Source organism: Cavia porcellus, unplaced genomic scaffold (genome assembly GCF_034190915.1).
Source record: "Cavia porcellus strain 051 isolate PalLab524CR breed Dunkin Hartley unplaced genomic scaffold, mCavPor4.1 scaffold_28, whole genome shotgun sequence".
Classification (NCBI taxonomy): domain Eukaryota; kingdom Metazoa; phylum Chordata; class Mammalia; order Rodentia; family Caviidae; genus Cavia; species Cavia porcellus.
Window position 1 is genome coordinate 43,330,148 of NW_026947511.1, and position 23,061 is coordinate 43,353,208.

The 23,061-nt window shown below is 49.9% G+C and overlaps 2 protein-coding genes and 2 long non-coding RNA genes across 8 annotated transcripts; 2 read left to right on the forward strand and 2 right to left on the reverse strand.

Moving 5' to 3' along the window:
• Positions 1 to 927: 927 nt before the first annotated feature.
• Positions 928 to 22,980, reverse strand: Tmem217b (transmembrane protein 217B). Of its 2 annotated transcripts, none has more exons than XM_063238964.1 (3): positions 22,858 to 22,980; positions 3,736 to 3,827; positions 928 to 1,635 (listed from the first exon to the last, which is right to left on the reverse strand). In XM_063238964.1, exon 3 carries the CDS (start codon positions 1,604 to 1,606, stop codon positions 1,052 to 1,054), a length of 555 nt encoding a protein of 184 aa, XP_063095034.1. In that variant the 5' UTR covers positions 1,607 to 1,635; positions 3,736 to 3,827; positions 22,858 to 22,980; the 3' UTR covers positions 928 to 1,051. The 2 variants fall into 2 exon arrangements, with proteins under 2 accessions (XP_063095034.1, XP_063095035.1); XM_063238965.1 differs by lacking the exon at positions 22,858 to 22,980 and adding an exon at positions 22,457 to 22,606.
• LOC134473708 (uncharacterized) lies at positions 3,393 to 6,365 on the forward strand. The gene is made up of 3 exons (XR_010044098.1): positions 3,393 to 3,847; positions 5,896 to 5,978; positions 6,217 to 6,365. It is a non-coding gene; the product is annotated as an uncharacterized LOC134473708 (long non-coding RNA).
• Tmem217 (transmembrane protein 217) lies at positions 6,177 to 22,972 on the reverse strand. 3 transcript variants are annotated; one of them, XM_013156561.2, is made up of 3 exons: positions 22,858 to 22,972; positions 7,426 to 7,585; positions 6,177 to 7,015 (listed from the first exon to the last, which is right to left on the reverse strand). In XM_013156561.2, exons 2-3 carry the CDS (start codon positions 7,451 to 7,453, stop codon positions 6,486 to 6,488), a joined length of 558 nt encoding a protein of 185 aa, XP_013012015.1. In that variant the 5' UTR covers positions 7,454 to 7,585; positions 22,858 to 22,972; the 3' UTR covers positions 6,177 to 6,485. The 3 variants fall into 3 exon arrangements, with proteins under 3 accessions (XP_013012015.1, XP_063095032.1, XP_063095033.1); XM_063238962.1 differs by lacking the exon at positions 22,858 to 22,972 and adding an exon at positions 22,457 to 22,625; XM_063238963.1 differs by lacking the exon at positions 22,858 to 22,972 and adding an exon at positions 18,990 to 19,239.
• Positions 7,581 to 14,245, forward strand: LOC134473705 (uncharacterized). 2 transcript variants are annotated; one of them, XR_010044095.1, is made up of 4 exons: positions 7,581 to 7,904; positions 8,026 to 8,133; positions 9,801 to 10,061; positions 10,790 to 14,245. It is a non-coding gene; the product is annotated as an uncharacterized LOC134473705 (long non-coding RNA). The 2 variants fall into 2 exon arrangements; XR_010044094.1 differs by having other exon boundaries at positions 11,075 to 14,245.
• Positions 22,981 to 23,061: the final 81 nt, after the last annotated feature.

Below are 23,061 nucleotides of genomic sequence, written 5' to 3' on the forward strand. Positions count from 1 at the left end.
TTGTAGTCCCAGCACTCAGGAAGCTGAGGCAGGAGGATCTTTGTGAGTTCAAGGCCAGCTTGGGCTACATAGTGAGCTACTATCAGAAAAAACAAAAACAAAAACTAGTCACCTTAACTGGGCTCGTTTTGTTGTCTGGGGACATACATCAATGTCCCAACAGGGCAGCTGTGAGGACACTGACCTCCCCTAGGTAGAAACCAAAGATCAAATATGCTTCTCAGCACCCCATAACGCCCAGAGCAGCCCCTGCCGAGAGAACGACCTTGCCCTGGATGGCAGTCGTGCTTAAATGGAGCCATCCTGGAGTTTTTGATTTTTCCAGAGCCGGGGATTGAACCCAGGGCTTTTGCAGTGAGCTGTGTTCCAGCCCCTTTTTTATTTTGTGACAGGATTTTGCTAAGTTGCCCAGGATAGGCTTGAACTAACTTTTTCTTTTTTTGAGAGAGTCTTGCTCTTATAGTTCAGGCTGGCCTCAGACTCACTGCGGAGCCCAGACTGATTGATCTTTTTTTTTTTTTTAATCGGTACCGGGGATCAAACTCACAACTGCCTGCTTGCAAAGCAGGTGCTTATGCCTCTGAGCTAAATCCCCAGCCCTGAGAGCTAAATCCCCAGCCCAGACCCAGGCTGATCTTGAACTTACAATGATCTTCCTGCCTCAGCCTCCTGAGTGCTGGGGTTACAGACCTGCACCAGAGTCTCGCCATGTAGTTCAGGCCAGCCTTGAACTCACGGTGATCCTCCTGCCTCAGCCTCCCGAGTGCTGGGATGACAGGCGTGCACTGCACAGGGATTTCTGTGGGCAGCCCTGCCCCAAAACGACTCAGCAGAGCTGGGCACCCACGGGAGGACAGTGAGACGGAGAGGAAGGGACACGCAGAGAGAGACAGGCAGTAGAGACAAAACACACACGGGACGGCTAAGTAAGAAGAGACAGGCACCATTAATGCCACAACAGCTGCACACGCACAGGGCCAACCGCCCCAGCCCCTGCGTCCCCGGGGCCTCCTGTGGAACCGGGCAGGGGTGGCTCCCCGGAGGGTCCTCCCTAGCTGAGCCTGCGGTACACAGACTTCAGCCCGGTCGTCGGCCAGGAGTCCACGGTGCTGACCGAGGAGCGGCGGCGGTGGCCGACCTTGCTGACCATCTTGAAGGACTTGAAGAGCTCATAGGCGTGGCGCAGCACGCTGGGCAGGCAGACGAAGTGCAGGACCATGCGCGAGCCCTGCAGCAGGAGGCCCAGGCGCTTCAGCACCCAGAAGCGCGGCCGCACCGTGCCGCTGGTGAGCAGCAGCAGGGAGAAGGTGGCCAGCTCGTAGACCACGAGCCACAGCGCGTAGAGCAGCAGCCCCTTGTAGCTGTCCTGGTGCACGCTGTAGAGGAGGCTGCAGCTGACCGCGATGGTGACCAGGGACAGGACGCTCAGCACCTTGCTCCGGTGGCGCAGGAGCCACCGCACCAGCTCGGACTTGGTGTCCAGGTAGAGGCTGTACTTGTCCTCGTAGCCGATGTGCGTCAGCTGGTGGACATCGAAGATGAGGAACTGGACGGTGTTGAGGACCGAGAAGAGGCCGATCATCAAGGTCACCGTCCTGGCCTCCATGGGGGGACCCGGCCTGCCCGAGGCGTCTCCTGCAGAAAGGGATTGCGTGAGGTCGAGGCTGAGGTGTAGCGTGGACGGGAAAAGGAGGGGCAGGGGACCCGGCATCCCCCCCGAGCTGGGTGTGGGGTCGTCCCAAGGTCGCGGCTCATCCTGTGGTCCCTGTTATCAGGCACAGGTTGGGAGCCCTGTGGAATACGATGGGGTACACTCTGGGCTCCCCATGAGGAACAGACTCCTTTGAACAAAGAAAACTATCGGCTGGGGGCGGTGGCATCCCAGCACTCAGGAGGCTGAGGCAGGAGGATCTTTGCAAGTTCAAGACCAGCCTGGGCTACAAAGTGAGCTCAAGGCCAGCCTGAGCTGCACAGTGAGACTCTGTCTCAAAAAGACAAAACAAATGTGGGCTGGGGATTTAGCTCAGCAGCAGAAATGCCTCGCAAGGACAAGGTTGTGAGTTTGGTTTCTGAACCCCTCCAAAAAAGATTCATTTGTAGGAAGTTGGATGCGTGTTGAGTTAATGTTATGTAATGTTAAATGGAATAATCAGACCCACAACCTTAAACATCACATGATTTCTCTTATATGAGGAACCCAAAGAATAAGCAGCAAAAGAAAAATAAAGGTAAACCGATGAGCTAGACAGGCGGACCAAAACCCATAAAACAGCCACGAAAACAGCACAAAAATTATACTTGATAAGGTAACAAGATAGAGGGGTGGGCGGCACACACCAGCCGCCAGGAAGGCCGAGGCAGGAATTCCAAATTGAAGCCCATTTGGGCCATTTAGTGGGGTTCTGTCTCAAAATAAAAAGGGCTGGGAAGGAAGCTTCATGGGAAAGCACTTATCTACCATGTACAAAGCCCTGGGCACCACAAATCCTGGGCACCACCACAGGAAAACCAAAACTTCCAAACCAATAACAAGACGGCCACTAAATCAATGCTGAAGATTACACAAGTTGAAAGACAGAGGTTTTCAGATTTAATTTTTTAAAAAATTGAGATTCAGCCATCTACTGTGTATAATAAGCACCATCTAAACATTACTGATTGACTCATTGATTGATGGTGGGTGACCCCTGAACCCCGGGCTTTGTTCATGCCAGACACAGGCTCGGCCAAGGAGCTGCACCTACTAAGCTCCAGTTTGTTTTAAGACAAGGTCTCATGGTGCCAGGGATGTAGCTCAGTGGCACAAGCACCTGTCCAGCAAGTGTGAGGTCATGAGTTTGATCCCTGTTACAAAAAAACAAAAACAAAACAAAACAAAAAAACTCGCTATGTGATCCAGGCTGGCCTCAAACTCTCATTGATCCTCCTGCCTCAGCCTCCTGAGTGCTGGGATGACAGGTATGTGCCACCAAGTCTGTTTGTCACACTTAAACTGAACACATGAGATCTGTACACTGTATCGTATGTATACCATATTTTGTGTTAAGCATATCAATACAATATATGACAATAAATCTAAAGTAATTCAAATCGTATACAATATATGACAATAAATCTAAAATAATTCATATCGTATGTGTACTCTGCTCATATTGAAACTAAACTAAAAACCAATAACAGAGAGATCTTTGGAAACCCCTAAATATTAAAGCTAAGCAATGTATATATGAATAACCTACAGATCAAGCTAAGCATGGTGGCGCATGTCTGTCATCCCGGCACTCAAGAGGCTGAGGCAGGAAGATGGCTTCGAGTTTGAGACCAGCCTGGGTTACACTGTGAGTTCAAGGCCAGCCTGGACTACACAGCAAGACCCTGTCTTAAAAACAAAAACCATGGATCAAAGGAGAAATCAAAAGGAAATTATTTTGAGCTGATTGAAAAGTGCAGTGTGACCATCAATCTTGGTGTGACACCATTCGAGCGACAGGAAGCAACTGTACTAGGAAACCAAGGGAGGCGCGGTGGCTCGGGCCTGGGACCTCACCCTCCGGGAGCCTGGGCAGCCAAGGGAGAGAAGCAGCTCAGCCCAGTGTGCAGCATCTGTGAACGCCAGCTAAGCTCGTGCTTAGGGGTGGGCGAAGTGGTGCCCCTCTCTCAAATAGGAATAACCGTTCCTGGGGGTTCTAGGCAGTGCAACAAACAAAAGCCAAGCAGGAAAGGAGTAAAACTTACCTTCTTTGCAGGTGTTGTGGCTGACGGTGCGGTAAATACGATGTTACACGAGCGGTATCTGACCTGTGAGATGAACCGAGCCGGGCTGCAGCCTGCAATGTTGATAGCAAGGGTAATTTATTTCTGCGTACCGAGAGCAACTGGGAGGTGAAATTTAAGAAATGACACCATTTACAATAGCTCCAGATACATAAAAATATAAAACAAATCTGACAAAAGAAAGGGCAAGGGCCAGGAATTTAGCTCAGCGGCATAAGCACCTGCTTTACAAGTGTGTGGTCGTGAGTTCGATCCCTGGTACCAGTAAAAAAGAAAAAGACAAAAAAAAAAAAAAAAGATGGAATAGAACTCTCCAGAAAGAGCTCCTTCTTGGCACAAGATCATCTCCACCCTCTTGGGCCCTCTCTCCCGCTGGCCACTGTCATTGTGGACACCATTGCATTGTGCATGCCTCCTCCATAGTGGCTGGGTCGGAGGACCTGGGTCTCCGCTGGCCTGAGGCACCCACCTCCCATCTTGTACCATGCATTACTAAATTGTCTCTGTTTCTTATCTCATCCTTTTTCCGTGCCCCTCACAGGTATTTGGGGATTTTGGCCAGGTCCCCAGTAGAGGTTGTTGGCCTATGGAGGGCCTATGTCCCTTCTGGGCACCTCCCTTCCGCCTCAGCTTCCCGGTTGTGGTGAGATGGGGCCACAGTCCTCCACCAGGACCTCCCACCATGCTCGCTGCTTCAGAGCCATGGACCGAACCCCTAACCAAGAATCACGTGAAACTTATCCACCTTTAAGTTGTGGGTGTCAGGTATTTTTGTCCCAGAGCACTGGACAGCTGACCAATACAATAACCAAAAGTATGAACCATAAAATTGACAAATTGGATTTCACTGTAATCAAAAACCTCCGCTCTTTACAGGAGTCTGGTACGAGGTCGCAAGGAAAGGCTGAGCTAGAAAAACGTTTAGAAATCACATATCTCAGGGATTGGACTCACGACCTTACGCTCACTAGGCAGGCACTTGTGCCACTGAGCTAAATCCCTGGCCCTATATATATCTTTTTTAATTGGCCAAAGATTTGAACTGACACCTAGTCAAAGAATAGAGGCATATGACAAAATGCCTGATGTCATTTGTCATCTGAAACTTGAATTAGACCCACAGTGAGATACCACCAACAGCAGGCCACGTCTCCTCAGGTACAGGAGCGCCCGAGGCTTGTGCGTGGATGATTCACGTGTTCTTATTTTTTTCTGTGCCAAGTGTCAAGCTCACAACCTCGCTCTTGCCAGGCAGGAGCTTGCACCACTGAGCTAAGCCCTGGCCCCAGAGCCACGAGTTCTTTCTCACGGTTACTAAGAGCTGGAAGCTGCTAGGTGCCCTCCCTCCCACAAGTGCATTCACCCCGAAACTGAGGCAGAGGAGAGCAGAGGCCGACAGGCACACCCCCGGGGGCCGCGGCTGTGTCCTGAGCCTGGATGATGCGACAGTCACACGCTGCCTTGCAGGTGACCGACTGCTTCACGGACAGGAAGTGAGCTCTCCCACTACACCACAGAAGCCCCAAGTCCAGGCCTTGGGTCTTACACTGTTTTGGTACCCCTCCCCCCCCAAAGTGGCTTGCACAGATATAAGTTTAATATCTACCTTTTAGAGAATTTTCTGGAGATAAGTGGCCCACCATGTAGTCCAGGCTGCCCCTCAACTCACTGCATAATCCAGGCTGGCCTCGAACTCACAACAATCCTCCTGTCTCGGCCCCCCTGTTGTGGCTTAGCATCACTGACACCGTCTTGAGCCCTGCATTTAACTAGTGCCCTGTATGTGACCCAGGAAAATGGAAAATCACTCAGGGTACAAGTCCCAGGAGAAAAGCAGAATGAACTGCATCCACAAAAGAAAAATTAACCTGCTCAACAGAAGAAGCGGGTGGACAGGTGTCAACCAAAATTAATGAAAGATTCTAGCTGAATTGTTTCCAACAGGATGTCTTTTTGTGGTTCTCTGTTTAAAAGCTTTGTAATTTTCCAGTTCAGGGCCACTCAGTGAGACTTAGAAATAGGTCCACCCGAGTGCTCAGCTAATTAAATTCCAAATTTATCATTTTGGCTGCTTGGATTCCTATACTGTTTACGAGGCCACTCCACTCCCCTGACTGACAGGATGACGGGGTGCACCACCAGGCCGGCCTGCATATCTACCAAGTGCTGTGGCATTTCTTGGCAAAGGAGGAGGAGAACTCAAGGTAAAAACTGAAGAAAACACCAGGCTTGGCGGTGCACGCCTGTCATCCCAGCACTGGGGAGGCTGAGGCAGGGGGATTGTTGCAAGTTCAAGATCAGCCTGGGCTACAGAGTGAGCTCAAGGTCAGCCTGAACTGCATAATGAGACCTCTCCCAAAAACAAAAAATAAACACACACATACAAAAGGAAAAAAACCCTCCAGTTTTCTATTTTTATTGTTCCACTGCTCTGGAATTTAGCACGGATTCAAGAGATTCAGGGAGGCAGCCAGAGCACAAACCCGCCCAAGGCCAAGCGTCCCCTCCCGGTGATGCCCGTCCGGGTAAGTGAAGAGCATGGTCGGGGGCATTTTGTTGGCATGCACTGTGCTTTTGCCCGAGAAGGTGGGACTGAGGCCGGAGGAGGTGGGGCCCAGGGAGGCTGGGGTCCGCGCTCCTCACGTGGCCTCCGGGATGGGGTGATCAGGTTTCCGGGGTGCACATGACAAGGCAGGGAAGGAGGCAGGGGCCTAGAACTTCCTGGTGGAGCCGCGCCTGCTGTAGGCCAGGATGTTGCCCTCCGGCTGGCTGGAGTAGCTCAGGCGCGCGTAGGCGGTGACGAAGGTCAGCCAGAAGCAGTGCAGGAGCAGGCGGCTCAGCAGGCCGAACCAGCGCATGACCCGCACGACCCTGCTGCTGAAGCGGCTGGTGAGGACCTGCACGGCCAGGCTGGCGCCCTCGTAGAGCGGGATCCAGAGCACGTAGAGCAGCGCGCCCAGGTAGACCTGTGCGTACACGGCGTACAGCAGGAAGCCGCTGACCGCCAGCGTGACCAGCGACAGGAGCACCATCAGCACCAGGCTCCAGCAGATGATGAAGAGGCTGACGGCGTCCTTGGCCACCCCGCCGGCCAGGCGGGCCTGGGTGCAGTTGATCTGGGCCAGGTGCTTCTGCTCGAAGATCAGGTACAGGTGTGTGGCCAGGATGGAGAAGGCGCCGGCCAGCACCGTGCCCCTGCGCACCGTCAGCCCGTACCAGCGGGTGTCTTTGACGCCCAGGCCTGTGGGGGAGACGGGCCACGTGAGCCGGCCGCCTCCTGCCCCGGCGGGGGACCCTGGGCCTTCTGTCCCCTACCCCCGGGCCACCTGGGAGCCCAGCGAGAAAGGTGGAGCCTGAAGTAACAGCGTTGGGCAGAAAAAAGGTCAGGTCCAGCTGAGGCTGGGGCTTAGGGCTGTGGTTCTCCATCCTGGGCGCCACTTTTTAAAATTAACTTTTTCGTGTGTGATAGGGTCTTGTTATGTAGTCCAGGCTGGCCTTGAACTCACTATGTAGCTCCAGGCTGGCCTCGGAATGGTAGATCCTCCTGCCTCAGCTTCCCGAGTGCTGGGATGACAGGCGAGCATCCCTGGCTTCCCAGTGAGTTTTCTGCCTAGCCAGGGTTATGAAAAGGTGGCTTCCTGATGCCCTTACTTCTTCCAGCAGAGCCCTGGACGTCCATTGCTGCCCTCGGTTGTGCGGTTCAGAAGCAAACGGGAGTCTCAGGAGAATCAGCGGGCAGCACAGGGGCAGTTGAGGGAAGCAGGTGGCGCCTCCTGGCTCCCGCGGTCACAGCTCAGTGACAGCTCAGGACCTGCGGGCCAGAGAGAAAGACAGACGTGCAGCCCGTGACGGTTTGAGCCTTAGCACAGAAAAGAACAAGATATAGTGAGCCAGGTGTTCAGCTGCGGGAGGAGGCGAAACATCTGAATACAAGTAGGATCCAGCACTCGGGAGGCCGAGGCAGGAGGATGGCTGCGAGCTCAAGGCCAGCCTGGGCTGCGCGGGGAGCTCCTGTCTCAACAATACTGGCAACAGCAATAGCAAAACAAAAACAGAAGGCAAGCAGACATGGGAACAAGGCTTCGTGAAAATCACTGGAAGCAACAACACACAGCAGAAATGGAACTGCGGTAAATGTTAGATAAGACAATGACATTATTTTTAACTTTTTTTGAATGTGGTATAATATATGTAACATGTATAACATACAGTTTTCCCACTATTTATTTATTTATTGTCTTTTTGAGGCAGGGTCTTGCTATGCAGTTCAGGCCAGCCTTGAACTCACTTTGTAGCCCAGGCTGACCTTAATCTTGCAGTGATCCTCCTGCCTCAGCCTCTTGAGTACTGGGATTACAGGTGCGTGTCACTGTAGCTAACCTCACCCTCACCCTAATCCTAACCCTAACCTTAGCCTCACTTTAGCCATTTCAAACATATTATTCAGTGTATTTATACTGTTACATAACCCATCTGTAGACTTGTTTGACTTGTAAAACAGACTCTAAATCCTTTAAACAAGAAATTCCCACTTCCTCCTCCCCAAGCTCCTGGAAATGAAACCATTAGCTCACTGGACTTCCCAGTCTTCTCTGCAAATCACAGAGAAGTGACATCACACAGGACAGCGTCTGTCCTTTCGTGACTGGCTGAGTTCACGTAACACAGTGTCCTCAAGGTTCATCCGTGTGGTGATACGTATCAGGCTTTTCTTTTCTTTCTTTCTTTCTCTCTTTCTTTTTCCTTCCTTCCTTTCTCTTTTTGGTTTTTTTTTTTTTTTTTTTTTTTTTTTTTTTTTTTTTTTTGTCTTTTTCCTTTTTATCGGTACCGGGGATCGAACTCACGACTCCCTGCTTGCAAGGGAGTGCTTATGCCGCTAAGCTAAATCCCCAGCCCCTCTTTTTGGTTTTTTGAGACAGGGTCTCACTGTAAATTTCAGGCTGGCCCAGAACTCACAGCAATCCTCCTGCCTCAGCCTCCCAAGTGCTGGAATCACAAGCTTGCGCCATCACACCCAGCAAGGATTTGCTTTTTATTACTATATTTAACTAAAAAGCTGCAGGTGTGTGTGAATATAATACATCATAAGAAACCTAGCAGGAGGGGCTGGAGATTTAGCTCAGTGGCATAAGCGCCTGCCTTGCAAGCAGGCAGTCGTGAGTTCGATCCCCAGTACCGATAAAAAGGAAAAAGACAAAAAAAAAAAAAAAGAAACCTCGCAGGAGCTGAGGCATAGCGCAGGGGTAGAGCACACAGGTACAGGCCCTGCTCTCTATTTCTAGCATCTAAAAACACAGATGAAATAACTGGACCACACAGCATGCTGTGTAGATGGCTCCTGTGGGCTTCTCTGAGGACCAGCTGCCCCGTGTGCCCCCAGAGCATGCAGGGGCAAGCTGTCCCTCCATTTCTTTCTTTGTTGTGTTTTTGAGACCGGGTCTCACTATTTAGTCCAGGCTGGCCTTAAACTATGTAACCCAGGTTTGCCTTGAACTCATGGGGATCCTCCTGCCTCAGCCTCCCAAGTGCTGTGATGGCAGGTCTGTACCACCACCATACCTGGCCGTGGCTTCTCTTTTTCTTAAATTTCTTAAACTTTTTTCTTTTTTGGTGGTGGTGGTGGTACAAAAATTTGAACCCAAGGCTTTTGTACTGAGCTACACAGCCTCTTTCTAAGTTTAAATTTAATGTTTTATTTTAAATGAAGGGAGATTGACTTGGCTCATGTTTTGTTTTTGATTTTGTACAGGAATCAAACTCAGCACCTTATGCCTGTCAGGCAGGCCCTGGCGCCGCTGAGCTATATCCTGGTGCTCATGTTATGTTTTGAGATAAATTGCTGAGTTCCCCATGCCGGGCTCAAACTTTCGACCCTCCTGCCTCAGCCTCCCGGAGTGCTGGGGTACCGCCACGCACTCCTGCCCCCATCACACGCAGTGCCACCGCTGTAGAAGTGAGTCAGTTAGGCTGATCTGCTAGGACAGCTGCAGAACCTGCGCGGTGACCCAAGACGCCCCATTCCCCAGGTTGCGCAGGGAAGCAAGAGGCACTCGGAGAAGGAAACCCTTGGGTGAGCTGCGTCCTCTGCCCTCCCCTGCCCACATCGAAACAGGCTCTCAGGACATCGTGCCAAGCCACATCCATACAAAGCCTTTTGGGGTCAGACCGTGCCCGGCAGCCGGGTGTCAGTAACGGGCCACACACGGCACCAGACTGTTTGCAAAGCGGCTTGCAAAGCTGTCACTGAACACAGCAGTGCTGTCACTGAACGCTGCTAGGATCACGCTGTAAGTAATGGGGAAACCGGATGTGGAGGAGCAGGGGGGAGAGGGAGGGGGAGGGTAGGGGGAGGAGGAGAGGGAGGGAGGGGAGGGGGAGGAGGGCAGTGAGAAAAATGAAGACACATTGCGCGTGCGCACCAGCGCTCCTCCTGCCTCGGCCTGCTGAGTGCTTGGGATGACAGGCGTGCACCACCACGCCCCATAGTTAATACATTTTAAACACTCAGAACCGTCCCTGCCACATGGTAAGCACGGTGCCATGTGACTGGTTTTGCTGGCTTTATCGTTACTTTCTGCCAAGGAGTAACGAGGACTTATCGTGCAAGTGAAGCTGGTACTTCTTAAGCTGAGTGCCAGCCGACTTCATGATGTTGCCTTCATGATACCTGCTTTCTCTTCTTTGCTGATAGTAATGTTTTGGTTTTTTATTTTGTTTTTTGTTGTTTGGTTTTTGGAGACAGAGTTTCACTCAGCCCAGGCTGCTCTTAGACATGCAGTGCTCTCCTGCCTCAGCCTCCTGGGTGCTAGGAGGACAGGTGTGCACCACCAGCCTGGCTCCTCTCAGGTTTTCAAATCGACCCTTTGTACTCCGCCCACAGAATCTGGAGCTCTGTCTGAGAGCAGGGAAACCAGCCCGAACCCCCTCCAGATGAGGTCATTCTGACAGTAAATGGCCCTGCTGGACGGGAAGTCCCAACGGGCTGCTGGGCTGACTTGCCTGATCCTCCCTGCAGATGGCGCATTCTCACCTCCTCACCTCCCCGCTCCTCCCTGGAGCCCATCCAGATCCTCACAGAGGCTTCAGAGCCCTAGGGTGGCTTCTGCAACCACAGCTGACATCAGCTTCCCACCCCAGCACCAGGAGTGGGCCAGCAAGCTCTCTTCCCTGTCTGTCTGCTCCAGGATGTATATCAGTGATTTATGTCCAGTTACCCTACTGTGGCCAGCCACCTTGACAAGAAAGAAAGTGGCTTAGAAAGCCTACCCTGGAGCTCTCGTCTCTTCTTCCCCTTTAACAGGCAAGGAGCAGCTGATCTCCACTTCACAGGAAGAGTGTTTCCACATACACATTGGCTAGAACAAAGTTGATACTTCCCAGCCTCCCTTGCCACTGAGTTTGGCCATGTGACGAATTTCCCAGCCTCCCTTGCAGCCAAGTTTGCTCAGGTGACCAATTTCCAAGACTGGATTGAAAGGAACAGAAATGAAGGCAGGCATTGGGTATTGAGGTCACATCCTCCTATGTGCCCATTCCAGTAATTGCAGTGTGGATGTGGGGGAATCATCTCTGTCCTACAGGACAATTTTGGACCATTCCATTCCTGGATGACAGAGCAGCAGAGGAAGGAAGGCTTCACAGGACAGAGGTTCCACACCAGCATAAGCTTCCACAGGCAGGAAACTTTTTTCTAAAAAACATGTCTTGCAATGTAGTTCAGGCTAGGTTTGAACTTACTATGTAGTCCAGGATGGCTTTAAATATATTGTGTGTGTTCAGGCTGGCCTTGAATTTGTGGCAATCTTCCTGCTTCAGCCTCCCAGTACTGGGATTACAGGTGTCTGCTGCCAATGCCAGGCTGTAGGAGACCATGGCACCACTGTTTTTACACACCCACTTCCACCACACATATTTCATTCCAGTCTTCTCTTTATGAGCGGGCTGAAGTCTTTCTGACCTCGAGCTTGCCTTGACAGCTCTTGGCTGACTTTGGCAGAAAGGGGCATCTCTCACAGGCTGTGGGTCGGTGTCAGCTGTCTATTGCCATGGCGTCACCACATAAACAATCAGGAGACCTAAACGCACAGCAGGGCTGTTGTTCCTGGCCAGTGGGCTCTGCCTTGATGGGGCGGCCTGAACTGAGCTGGGCTGATGTCAGCGGGGTCCCCTGAGTGGCAGGGGTTGTGCTGGGTGGCTCACCTCTAGGCCGAGCAGGCTGTTGGTGGATCCTGTTGGCCTCCACTGGGATAGTTCAGGCCAACTTGGCTGGGTCCCCTGCTCTCAGTGTCCAGCAGACCAGCCTGGACTTGTCTTCCCAGCAGAGTGAGCCCCGCCCCACAAGCGCCTCTCGCCTCTCGGGCCTCTGCTTGCGTAATGTTTACTAAAATCCCATTGACTTCGAGGGTGAACCTGGAGTCAGAAAGGAGAATCCGAGGAGGACAGCCCTGAGGGACGCGCCCAAGCCACTGGGAAGGGACTGGAGCCGGCAGCTGGCATTGAGGCTGCAGTACCGGGCTCTGCTTTCCAGGGTCTGGGGTGGGACATTGTCCTGACACAGGAGACCCAAACAGGAATGACGCTGAGTCAGGGGGCAGCAGAGACGCTGTGGCTTCTGGAATGCGGACTCCTCGCTCGCTCGCTCTCTCTGCTGACTGTCACTTCAGACATCGCTGCCGCCGCCACGGGCTCCCAGCCGTGGGCTCTGCTGTCCTGGCTCAGGCTTCTGGCTTCCGGCTGCGGGCAGGTGGTCTGGGTCCAGGTTTGGATTTGGGTTTTTATCTGCTCCAGGGGGCTCCTATCCTTCCAGCTCCCCAGGGCAATGAAAACACCCGAGGTCTCTTAGAGCACTGTCTTTCTTTTTTTTTTTTTTTGTCTTTTTTTCCTTTTTATCGGTACCGGGGATCGAACTCACGACTGCCTGCTTGCAAGGCAGGCACTTACGCCGCTGAGCTAAATCCCCAGCCCCTGAGCACTGTCGATTTTGCTCAAGTCCACTGGCCAGAGGAAGTCCCACAGGGACAGGGACCCTTGTGCCCGCACGCACTTGGAGGTCTCTTGACAACTGCGAACACCATGAGTCTCATTCACTTGGCCTCTGGACCCTGGCCCTGCTGTGCCATGAGTACCTACAGCAACCCCAGAACTGGCAAAATGGACAGGCACTGTGCAGAAGGGGAGGACGGGCGTGGGGATCACGTGGTCCATCCTGGGTCACGGTCAGGCGTGTGGAATTCGTTCACTGTGCAGGGGGTCTGCTGATGATCAGATGGTCTTTCGGGAGGCACAGCTAGCTTGGCATGCTCCTGCTACGCTGTCAACGAGTGTCCCGTCACCTGGAGGGGGACACAGCCTTGCCTGGCACTGGAGGTCCCTAGTGACAGCCCTGCCACAGCATCACCTGTCACCATGCCTGGCTTGGCACACTTTGGTTTTCCCACGTAGTTCAGGGTTGATTCCAGCTTGGATTCTCCTGCAAGCTGACTCTTCCAGAGACTTGAGTGGATATAATATTCCTTCCTCTTTTTCTTAGTGTTACTTGTTCTTTCTTTCTTTCTTTTCTTTCTTTCTTTCTTCCTTCCTTCCTTCCTTTCCTCCCTTCCTTTCTTCCTTTCCTTTCTTCCTTTCCTTTCCTCCCTTCCTTCCTTCCTTCCTTCTTTCTTTTCTTTCTTTTTTGGTACTGGGAATTGAACTTAGGACCTTGCATGTGCCAGGCAAGCACTTGTGCCCTGAGCTACATTCCCGGCTTGCTATTTGTTCTTTAATGTTGTTATGGTTTGATAACTAGTGGTCAACTTAATGCCAGCTGGATTACATCAGCATGCATTGAGAGAAGATGCTCCACCTGAGGAGGGTTGCCAGGATAAATAGGTGGAGAAGAAGAGCGGTTTGGAGAGGGATTGAGGCGTTAAGGAGATATTGTGGGTTCTCCTATGAGTTGCTGTCTGAGCTGTTGGTTCTCCTGGAGAAGCTTTGGTCTTCACATTGAGCATTGCTTCCTGGCTCCGGAGGGGAAGACATGTGCTGCCTGATTTCCAGGATGAACTCGTCACGCTGCTTCCTGGCACGTACCCGACTGTGCTTGTCGTCGGAGGAGCTCGGGGCCTCCGTGTCGCTGAGGACAGCTGTGGTTCCATTCAGGACAGCCCTGCTCTTTGTTGTGAGTGTGACTTCTCGGCTCCAGTGTAGAACCCTCAACCCACCAGCACAGCTCCTTCACCACGCTGACCCTTGGGTCTTCCCGGCACGAATCCGTAAAAGAGACTGGCGTGAGTCCTTGTGGGCCCTGGACTTCCAGTTGGACTCGTGGAGGCGTTGTCCTGAGCTCTGGGTTTTTATCTGGACTCATGTGGGACATTGCCGTGGGGTTTAGCCTCTTGACTTATATAATGTATGTCGTTGGTGTTGCGGATAGATTTCCTGCATTCTTCTGTATTAACTTCCGGTGACCATTATAAATATATTATAAACTCCATGTCCTGATCTGAATTGTTCTCTGTGTACAACCCCAGACTACAACAAATGTTTACTGTAGGCGTTGCCAAACTTGCCTACAGGCCAAATCTGGTGTGCTGTTTCTATATGGTTTTTATGCATTTATTTGTGGTTTTTTTTTGGGGGGGGGTAGGTACCAAGAATCAAACTCAGGACCTCTCACTTGCCAGGCAGGTGCTGTGCCACTGAGCTAAATTCCTGGCCCAGTTTTTATGCATTTAAATTGCTGAAAAATTGGAAAGATAACTCAAGACATGATAATTAAACAAAGTTCAAGTTTCAGTGCTGATAAGGTTTTCCTGGAGCACAGCCACGCTGGTTTACCTGTGTCTCATCACCAGCTGCTTCTGCTGCGCAGCCAGAGGGCTGAGCAGCAGTGGGAGAGATCAAGTGGCTTGCAAAGGTTGACATATCTCCAGTCCCGCCCTGCGTAGAAGTTTCACTTTGCAGGCTGATCTTGAGCTCACTTTGTAACCCAGGCTGGCCTCAAACTCCGAGCAATCCTCCTGCCTCAGCCTTCCAAGTGCTGGAATTACAGGCACGCACCATAAAATATGGTATGTTAAATCAGTAGTTCTTAGCCTTACTTTTTCTTTCTCTCTTTTTGTTTTGCAGTGTTGGGGATTGAACCGAGGGCCTCAAATACGAGGGCACACACTATCACCCAGCAGACCCTCAGCCATTTGTATTTTATTTTGGGTCACAGTCTCCTGAAGTTGCCCAGGTTGGGCTCAGAAAATTTGTGACTGTCCTGGCTCAGCTGAGTAGGAATGACAGGTGTGTACCACCACGGTCTTTTATTAAGAAATACATTTTACATTTCCATCGAGCATATTGTCTATCTAATGATAAATAATCTATCCGAAGCATACACACACATACATATAGATGTATACATAGAAACATACTTATGAGTGTATAAATGTGCAAAAACAGAACAAAAATTTTGCAAAACAATACCTACTCATATTAAATGCAACCCATTCTGACATATATTTATATATCTATATATCTGATATATACACACATATGGTTTGTTTTGTCTTCGGAGAGAGGGTCTTGTTTTGTAATTCAGGCTAGCCTTCAACTCACTATGTTGAAGCCTTGAACTTGCAGAGATCTTCCTGCCTCAGCTCCCTGAGTGCTGGGATTACAGGCACATACTGCCATGCATGGCTGTGGTGGATGAACTGATGGTCAGTTCATAACTGAATCAGCAGGGTGCTGGGTGTGGAGGGCCCACCTGAGGATTGTTACCAACAACATAGAAAAGGAGACCTGGAGGGGAAGAAGGGGGTGCTGTTGGTTCTCCTGTTGCTGTTGGTTCTGGAGAAGCTTGGTGAGTGTCTTTCCTGATATGAACTCGGCTGTTCTGGATGGAGGAGCTCGGGACCTGGTTGTAGCCCAGAATGGCTGCGGTTCACTTTGGGGGCGCTCTGGTCCTTACTTTGAGTGTTACTTCCTGGCTCCAATGCAGTTCCTCAGCCTGCTGGCCCAGATCCTTCACTCCACTGGCACAGACTTTCTAGCTTCCACTGCTGACCTTTGGGCCTTCCCAGGGCAGATCCGTGGAACAGACTTGCCTGAAACATTGTCGTGGGCTCTAGGTCTTCAGCTGGACTCATGCAGAACATTGCTATGGGATTCAGGTCCTCAGCTGGATTCTCTGGGGTCTATAGTATGTGATTTCCTGCACTTTTTGTGTTTAACACTTTCTATAAATTGTCTTTTTTGCAAACCCTAACTACAATGGCTATTCAGATATTTTATCTTCCTGTGTCATCTGTTTCATCAAAATCCCCAATTTTTACATTTATTTTCTCTAAATAAAAGTTGGTGCTATGGTCTGAATATTGGAACCCTCTCAAAGACTTTATGTGTTAGCTGGACATGATGGTACATGCCTGTAATTCCAGCACTCGGGAGGCTGAGGCAGGAGGATCACCATGATTTCCAGGCCAGCATGGGCTATAGAATGAGTTCATGGCTAACCTGAATTGTAAAGTGAGACCCTGTGCAAAAAAAGAAAAAGAAAAACAAACAAACAAAAAAACCTATGAAGCCTAAACACCAATGAGTTGGTGTTAGGAGCCCAAGGCTTGGAAGGGTGGGTTTGTATCCAGATAAAAGAGTTCCAGAGACTTCCACCCCAGGATGTGAGGGCACAGACTGTACCACCCACAAACCTAAGGATGTAACTTGGTGGCCCGGCAAGACTTCAAATCTGCCACTACCTTGGTCATGGAGTTTCCAGCCTGCAGAACCATGAGTTATAAATTTTTGCTGTTTGTAAGCTGTCCGATCTATGGTATTTTGTTATAGTCCACCCCAAGTGGACTAAGAGAATTGAGAAACCATATTTTTTTTTTTTGCAGTATGGGGAATTGAACTCACGACCTCACACTTGCCAGGCAGGCGCTTGTGCTGCTGAGTTAAATCCTTAGCCCCATAATTTTTATTTTATTATTTTTTCCCATTTTATTTCAAGGAGAAAAAGAAGAAAGAAAACTAAAAATTTCAAAACACATCAATGGAGGCAACAATGGTACATACATTGTGTACTGTCACCCCCAAATCATTCACCCAGAGCACAAGACATCTGTATTCAAGTGTCTGAACACCAGCACAAATCTTTCTCTTCAGGGAACTCAGTAGAGTAGCTATCTGAACTATTTTTATATACATTTACATACACATATACATATGTTTCAGCTTCTCACACTAATGCACATGTGTGTCTGATTTCACTTAGGAGTATGGTCTCCTCAAGCGGCATCCGCTTACCTATAAAAGTCCCCAGTTTATCCTTATGAAACCATAATTTTTTGATGTATGTTTGTGTGAGACAGGGCCTCACTGTGTACCCCAAGCTGGCCTCAAACTCCTGGCGCTCCTCCTGCCTCAGCCTCCTGAATACTGGCCTTCCAGGTGTGTGCCACCATGGCTGGAAATAAACCATAACTTGAAACAGAGAAAAGTGTGCATGGGAGGGTGCGTAAAGAAGGCTGACTGACTGAGCAGTGTCCAAAATAAGAATAACAGGCAGCCGGAGTTAAGGACTGCTCCTGTAACGGACGGTAGATCACAAACAGGATGAACACAGGAACCTTCATTAACAGAATGCAGTCAGAAGAGCCAGTTGTTGGAGCATATGTACAGCGCAGTGCTATTTAGAAAGATTCAACACATGCAACGCATGTTGTTTATACACACACACACACACACACACACACACACACACACACACACGAGTAGGAGGAGTCAGACATACACAGCTGGGGACTGAGGCTCCCCTGGAGCGAAGGAAGGAAATGGGGCCTGAGGGGATGCAGGGGATCTGTGTTTTGTTTTTTGTTTTGTTTTGTTTTGTTTTTGAATTTTTGAATTTTTTAGACAGGGTCTCACTATATTGCCCAGGCTGGAGTGCAGCGGCTATTCACAGGCGCGATCCCACTACTGATCAGCACAGGAGTTTTGATCTGCTCCGTTTCCGACCTGGGCCGGTTCACCCCTCCTTAGGCAACCTGGTTGTCCCCCTCTCCCGGGAGGTCACCATATTGATGCCGAACTTAGTGCGGACACCCGATCCGCATAGCGCACTGCAGCCCAGAACTCCTGGACTCAAGCGATCCTCCCACCTCAGCCTCCCGAGTAGCTGGGACTACAGGCACGCGCCACCATGCCCGGCAACCTAACTGTGTTTTAAGTGTTTGTTTCTTAACCTTGTTTTGTATTAGTGCCTATTTATTTTACAAAATACTGGGTTTCGGTATGGTATTTTGATACATGCATAGAATATATCTTTATCTTTTCTTACATGCTATTTGTACTTCAATAGTTACTGCAGGGATTAGCAAACTACCAGCTGTGAGCAAAATCTGAGCACCAGATATATATATATATATAACTTTTTTGGGGTGTGTGGGGTGTTGAGACAGGGTCTCGCCATGTAGTCCAGGCTGGCCTGGAACTCATTCTGTAGCCCAGGCCTGCCTTGAACTTACAGAGACCCTCCTGCCTCGGCCTCTGGAGTGGTGGGGTTACAGGTGTGTACCACCACGCCTGGCTTATATTTCATTAGTCACCAGAAAAAGGACATCTTTGCACAGAGTCTCCCGGCCTCTTTCGAGCTGTATTAGAACAAATCTGCACGAATGAAATAGCTGCTGTCTCCTCACCCTCTGTCTCTCTCTACCCCGTACCCCGCCTCTTGTCTTCCTGCCGGTTCCTCTGCCTCTCTAAGGCACCCATCTCTGTTGTGTGCTCCAGAAGCTCCGGTCCTTGCACCGGGCTCCACCTCCCCGTGCTTCCCGTCCACGGCTCCCTCTGATTTCCTGCCCTGCCTGCCCTCCGCCTCGGTCCTCTTCTGTCCACCCCCTGCTTTGCTGAGGTGAAAGTCCACCAGTGGTCTCACTCCAAGTCCGGAGTCTTTTCTCTTTACCTCTGCATTGTTTCCCCCTTGTTTTTATCTCCCTCTTGGAGATCCTGCTCTGAGATGACCTCCTTTATTCTTCAGGTCTTCCTTTCTCTATTCCGTTCTAACTCGGGGTTTCTCTTTCAAGATCTTTCTCTAAGTGCTGGGGTCCGCTGACGCCTTTCGAGCGCCCACCTCATTCCCTTTCTGCCGCTTTGCCCTATTAAGTTGTTTTACTCCTCTGAATGAAGGAGAAAAACCCGCAGACAAGCCACATGGAGAGCCTATTGAGATTCCGGAATAATCAAACCTTTGAGATGACTTCCAGGATCGCAGATCATAACGTGGGAGCATCAAGCGAGGTCGCCGCTGGGGTCACCTTTTTTGCTTACTTAAAAATGCAGAATTTTAGGCACCGCCCCCCTGCTGACTCAGGCTGGAGGCTTTGAAGCCTGCGGAAAAGGAGCACTGCCCAGCGGATGGGGAAGCGCCTGCGGGAGGACCGTCCCCAAGGCCGCGGAGGCTCCCTGCAGAGCCTCAAAGCTCCTATTTCAGCTGGGGTGGTCAGTTTGGGGCAAGTGCTTAGGCCTCTGAGAGCCAACTGGGTCTGCCCGCCCTCTCTCTGGGCACAGGCGCGGCCTGGTGAAGCTGGAAGGTCTCTTTGCCCCGCGTGGTGGCGCACGCCCGCAGTCCCGGTGACACAGGGGAAAATGTAACTCCCACCCTGCTAGGATCAGGTAGGTACGCCCGAGGTCGTGGCCCCCAAAATCGAAGACTGAATTTTTAAAGAGCATCAAAAGTTAAGAGTTGGGAAAGATTGATTGAGATAAATCACTTGAGAGCCAGGAAGGGACCTGAGAGTGGATTGCCACTGAGGTCACTACTGGAAAAATGTCTTTATAGAGTCAAATCACGAGGTGAGTACAACGTGGGTCAACCAATCAGATTACAAGCAGAGCCGCCCAGATAATGTTGATCCAATAGGGAAGCGGGTCATGTGGCAAGGGTACAGGGAAAGAACAAAGGAATTTTGGGGAAGGGATGGTCACCCACCTGGGTAACTGATACCTATCTGGCCTTTACTGGGCCAGGTGATGCCAATTAGAATATAAACTAAAATTATTGCTTCTCTCTGGGCAGCCTTTATCTTGAGACCTGGCCTTGGACAGCTGTGCCTCCAGCAACAGCTGTGATGTCTTCTCACTGGCTTCCTCAAGGGCCCAGCCCTATCTGACTGCCTGTAATATTTCTACCTAATTTAGCTGTCCAGCACTCTGGGAGGCTGAAGCAGGAGGACTGCAAGTTCGAATCCAGTTCCTGGGTAATTTAGTGAGACCCTGCCTTAAAATAAATTTATGAATGGATGTGTAAAAAGGGCTAGGGATATAGCTCAGAGCAGAAGTCTGTGGTTCACTCCCCAGTACTGCAAACAAACAAAATTCTTACTTTTGGGCAGGGCGTGGTGGCATATACCTGTAACCCCAGAATTCAGGAGGTGGAGGCAAGAGAATTGCTGTGAGTTTGAGACCAGCCTGGGCTACACAGTGAGTTCAAGGCCAGCCTGAACTATACTGTGAGACCTTGTCCCCCCGCCAAATTTAAAAATATGGAAAAAAAACCCATGAGAATATAACTGGGCCTCAGTTCATGAACTATAACCATGGAAAGAACTAAGTTCGTGAACTGAGGCACCACTGTAAGAGGGCTAGTCTGTGTTATACTAAGATGCTAAAAATTAAAATAATTGATTAAAAGATAATTAACAAAAATAGTTACTTAAAAAGATAGTTATTAGTAATATAGTCATTCTGTACTGAGCTCATTACCCTAGTAACCAAGCACCAACCACATAGTTATAAATTAACTGACCACATCGTTCTGCTGTTCTGTAATGCGTCATCCCCCCCCACCTTAGTGACCTGTGTGCTATGTCAACTTTTGTTACCCTTGTAAGAGACAAATGATGCTGTGTCAACCATTGTTCCCTTTATGAGAGACAAATGTTCCTGGAATTGGCAGACCAAGGGCTATGAACTGGCTAACCACCCACTGTGAAATGCGTCTGACCTCAAGCAAAGGGGAACAAAGGCCCACCTTATTTCTATTTCTCATCACTATGTACTTAATGATCAATGATCTAATCATAAATGAACTATAAAAATCAGTCAAAACTCTAACTCAGTTGCACAGCTTTGCAAATTCCATCTGCACTGTGTCGCTGGGCCAGCTAAAATAAAAGCACTTCTTTTAAAAGGATGTCTTGCCCCGTTTGTCATCTTGGGGTCTTGCCCCGTTTTTCATCATGGGGCCTTGTTTTTTGAGTGGAATACAACAGTCTGGGCAAGGCAATGCTAAGTATGCCTCCTGGCATCTCATAGGTGATTGTTTTTATGCTTCTTTTTTGAGATAGGGTCTTGCTTTGTAGCCTAAACTGGCCTTGAACTCATCACCATCCTCCTGCCTCAGCCTCCTGAGTGCTGGGATGATAGGTGTGCTCCCTCACACCCGACTTCAGGAGTAGTTCTAAAGCTGCGTGCCGCAAGTGGAAAGTGACAAGTGTCTGCCGCGTAGCCATACATCAGACAGCTCACACAGAGGAAGACAATCCAGGTGACAGCTACAGGACAGCAAAGTCAGCTGCCTACTGCTACTGAAGGCTGGGATCTATATGTCAAAGCAAATGGTTCCTTTAAGACCCTAGCTTTTCCAAAGCTCTGAGAGCCTGGTCATCCAGAATAAAGACAAAAATATCAGCTTCAGAGCAATTTCAGGACACCTCTCTGAAGGCTCAGTGGGCAGGGCTGGCCACTGTGTCCCACACAAAAGAGGAATCAGGCAGGGACAGTGATGAACTGGGGGGACTTTCATTTTGTTCAATGATGTAAAGAAGGTAAGGTAAAAGTCTGTGGGACCATGAGAGACTCAGAGAGCAAAACAGCCCCTTTTCTACAGCCCTGCAATAGTGAAATTAGGGACAAAAGAAGCCTGAAAATGGGGGCAATGTCTATGTAGAAAGGTGGCAAATTGGAGGGCACATAAAAGAATCCTCAAACAGGACAACGCCAAATATTCTCTAATCCTCAGAAAAAGCAGCAACCCAGAAAGGGGCGGGGACAACCGGCCTCCTACCTTTTCTGTCCTTTGCTGGGACAGAAACAAGCTGGACTGCAGAGTCCACCCATCTCTGCCAGATCATCACAGAACACAGCCTCGGAGACCACAAATCACCAACAAGACAGTGAAAGATGCAAAATGCTAATATTAGAGCTCATTCTGGTCAAAATTAGTTTTAAAGTAAATTCAAAGGTGAAAGATTTATAATAGACGCGTAAGGGAAATTAAGGATATAAGGGAGAGGCACGTCTTTCATCTTCGTGATTTATGCCATAGATGTATTCAATGTCCTCAAAAAAAAGTTTTTTAAAAAACATAACAGGACATGGTCATACATGGTTGTAATCCCGGCACCCCGGGAGGCTGGTAGGAGGATTGCCACAAGGTTGAGGCCAGCCCGAACTACACAGAGACGCTGTCTCAAAAACAAACCAAGAAATGATACTTGATCTGAATTGGTTGGAAAAAAGAAGCACCTTTTTTTTTTTTTGGCAGGATTTCACTATATGGTTCAAACTGGTCTTGAACTCACTTTGTGGCCTAGGCTGACCTGGAACTCACAGCAATCCTCTTGCATCCCAAGTGCTGGGATTACAGGCATGCGCCACCGTGCCCAGCTATAAGCATATTTTTTAAACAGTTTTTCAGCATCCAGGTTCTTACCGTCAGAAAGTAGGCAAAAACAGGGGTTTCACTGCGTGAATTTCACTCACAACACAAATCCTTTCTTTCACCACATCGCAGCCCACGGAGAGGGACAATTCGAAGCACCAACGGTTTAGATGTTGAACAGTTCCCAACCTTGGACTTTAGGAGCCCTCTTCTTTCTCAGAAAAAATTCAAAATTGGGATCTCACGGAAAGGAGGATGGGAAGGGTACTAACCACGGTGTCTTTTTAACAGCGAGATGTTAGAAATGGGCCACGGTCATCATTAGAGTCCTTCCTTTTAGTCAAGGATGTATACGTATATACTCTCCCTTCAAAAAATATTACAGTCAGAACCTTCAGCTGCCTCGGAGGACACAGCTTCTCTTTTTCCTTCCCCTAAGTTCCCTTCTTTACCTGTTTTTCCCCTTTCTGCAGAGGAACTTTCAGCCCCGCCTCCAGCCTATCCAAGCTCCGCCTTCCAGGTCCACCTGTGCGCCCAACCCCTGACGTTGCCTTTGGCTTCAGCGGCCTGCAGGATTCCGGCTTCTGATTGGCTCTCCCGTCCCGGCCCGACGAACCCACCAATGGCAGCGGCGCTGGGTAGGGGGTTGCCCACAT

What these genes read in the sequence shown, in the direction of transcription:
- Tmem217 (XM_013156561.2), bottom strand. Translation starts at nt 7,453, where the DNA reads ATGGACGTCCAGGGCTCTGCTGGAAGAA. An exon ending in CCAGGGCTCTGCTGGAAGAA is followed by an intron (nt 7,016 to 7,425) that starts GTAAGGGCATCA and finishes TCTCCCCCACAG; the next exon opens with GCCTGGGCGTCAAAGACACC.
- Tmem217b (XM_063238964.1), bottom strand. Translation starts at nt 1,606, where the DNA reads ATGGAGGCCAGGACGGTGACCTTGATGATCGGCCTCTTCTCGGTCCTC.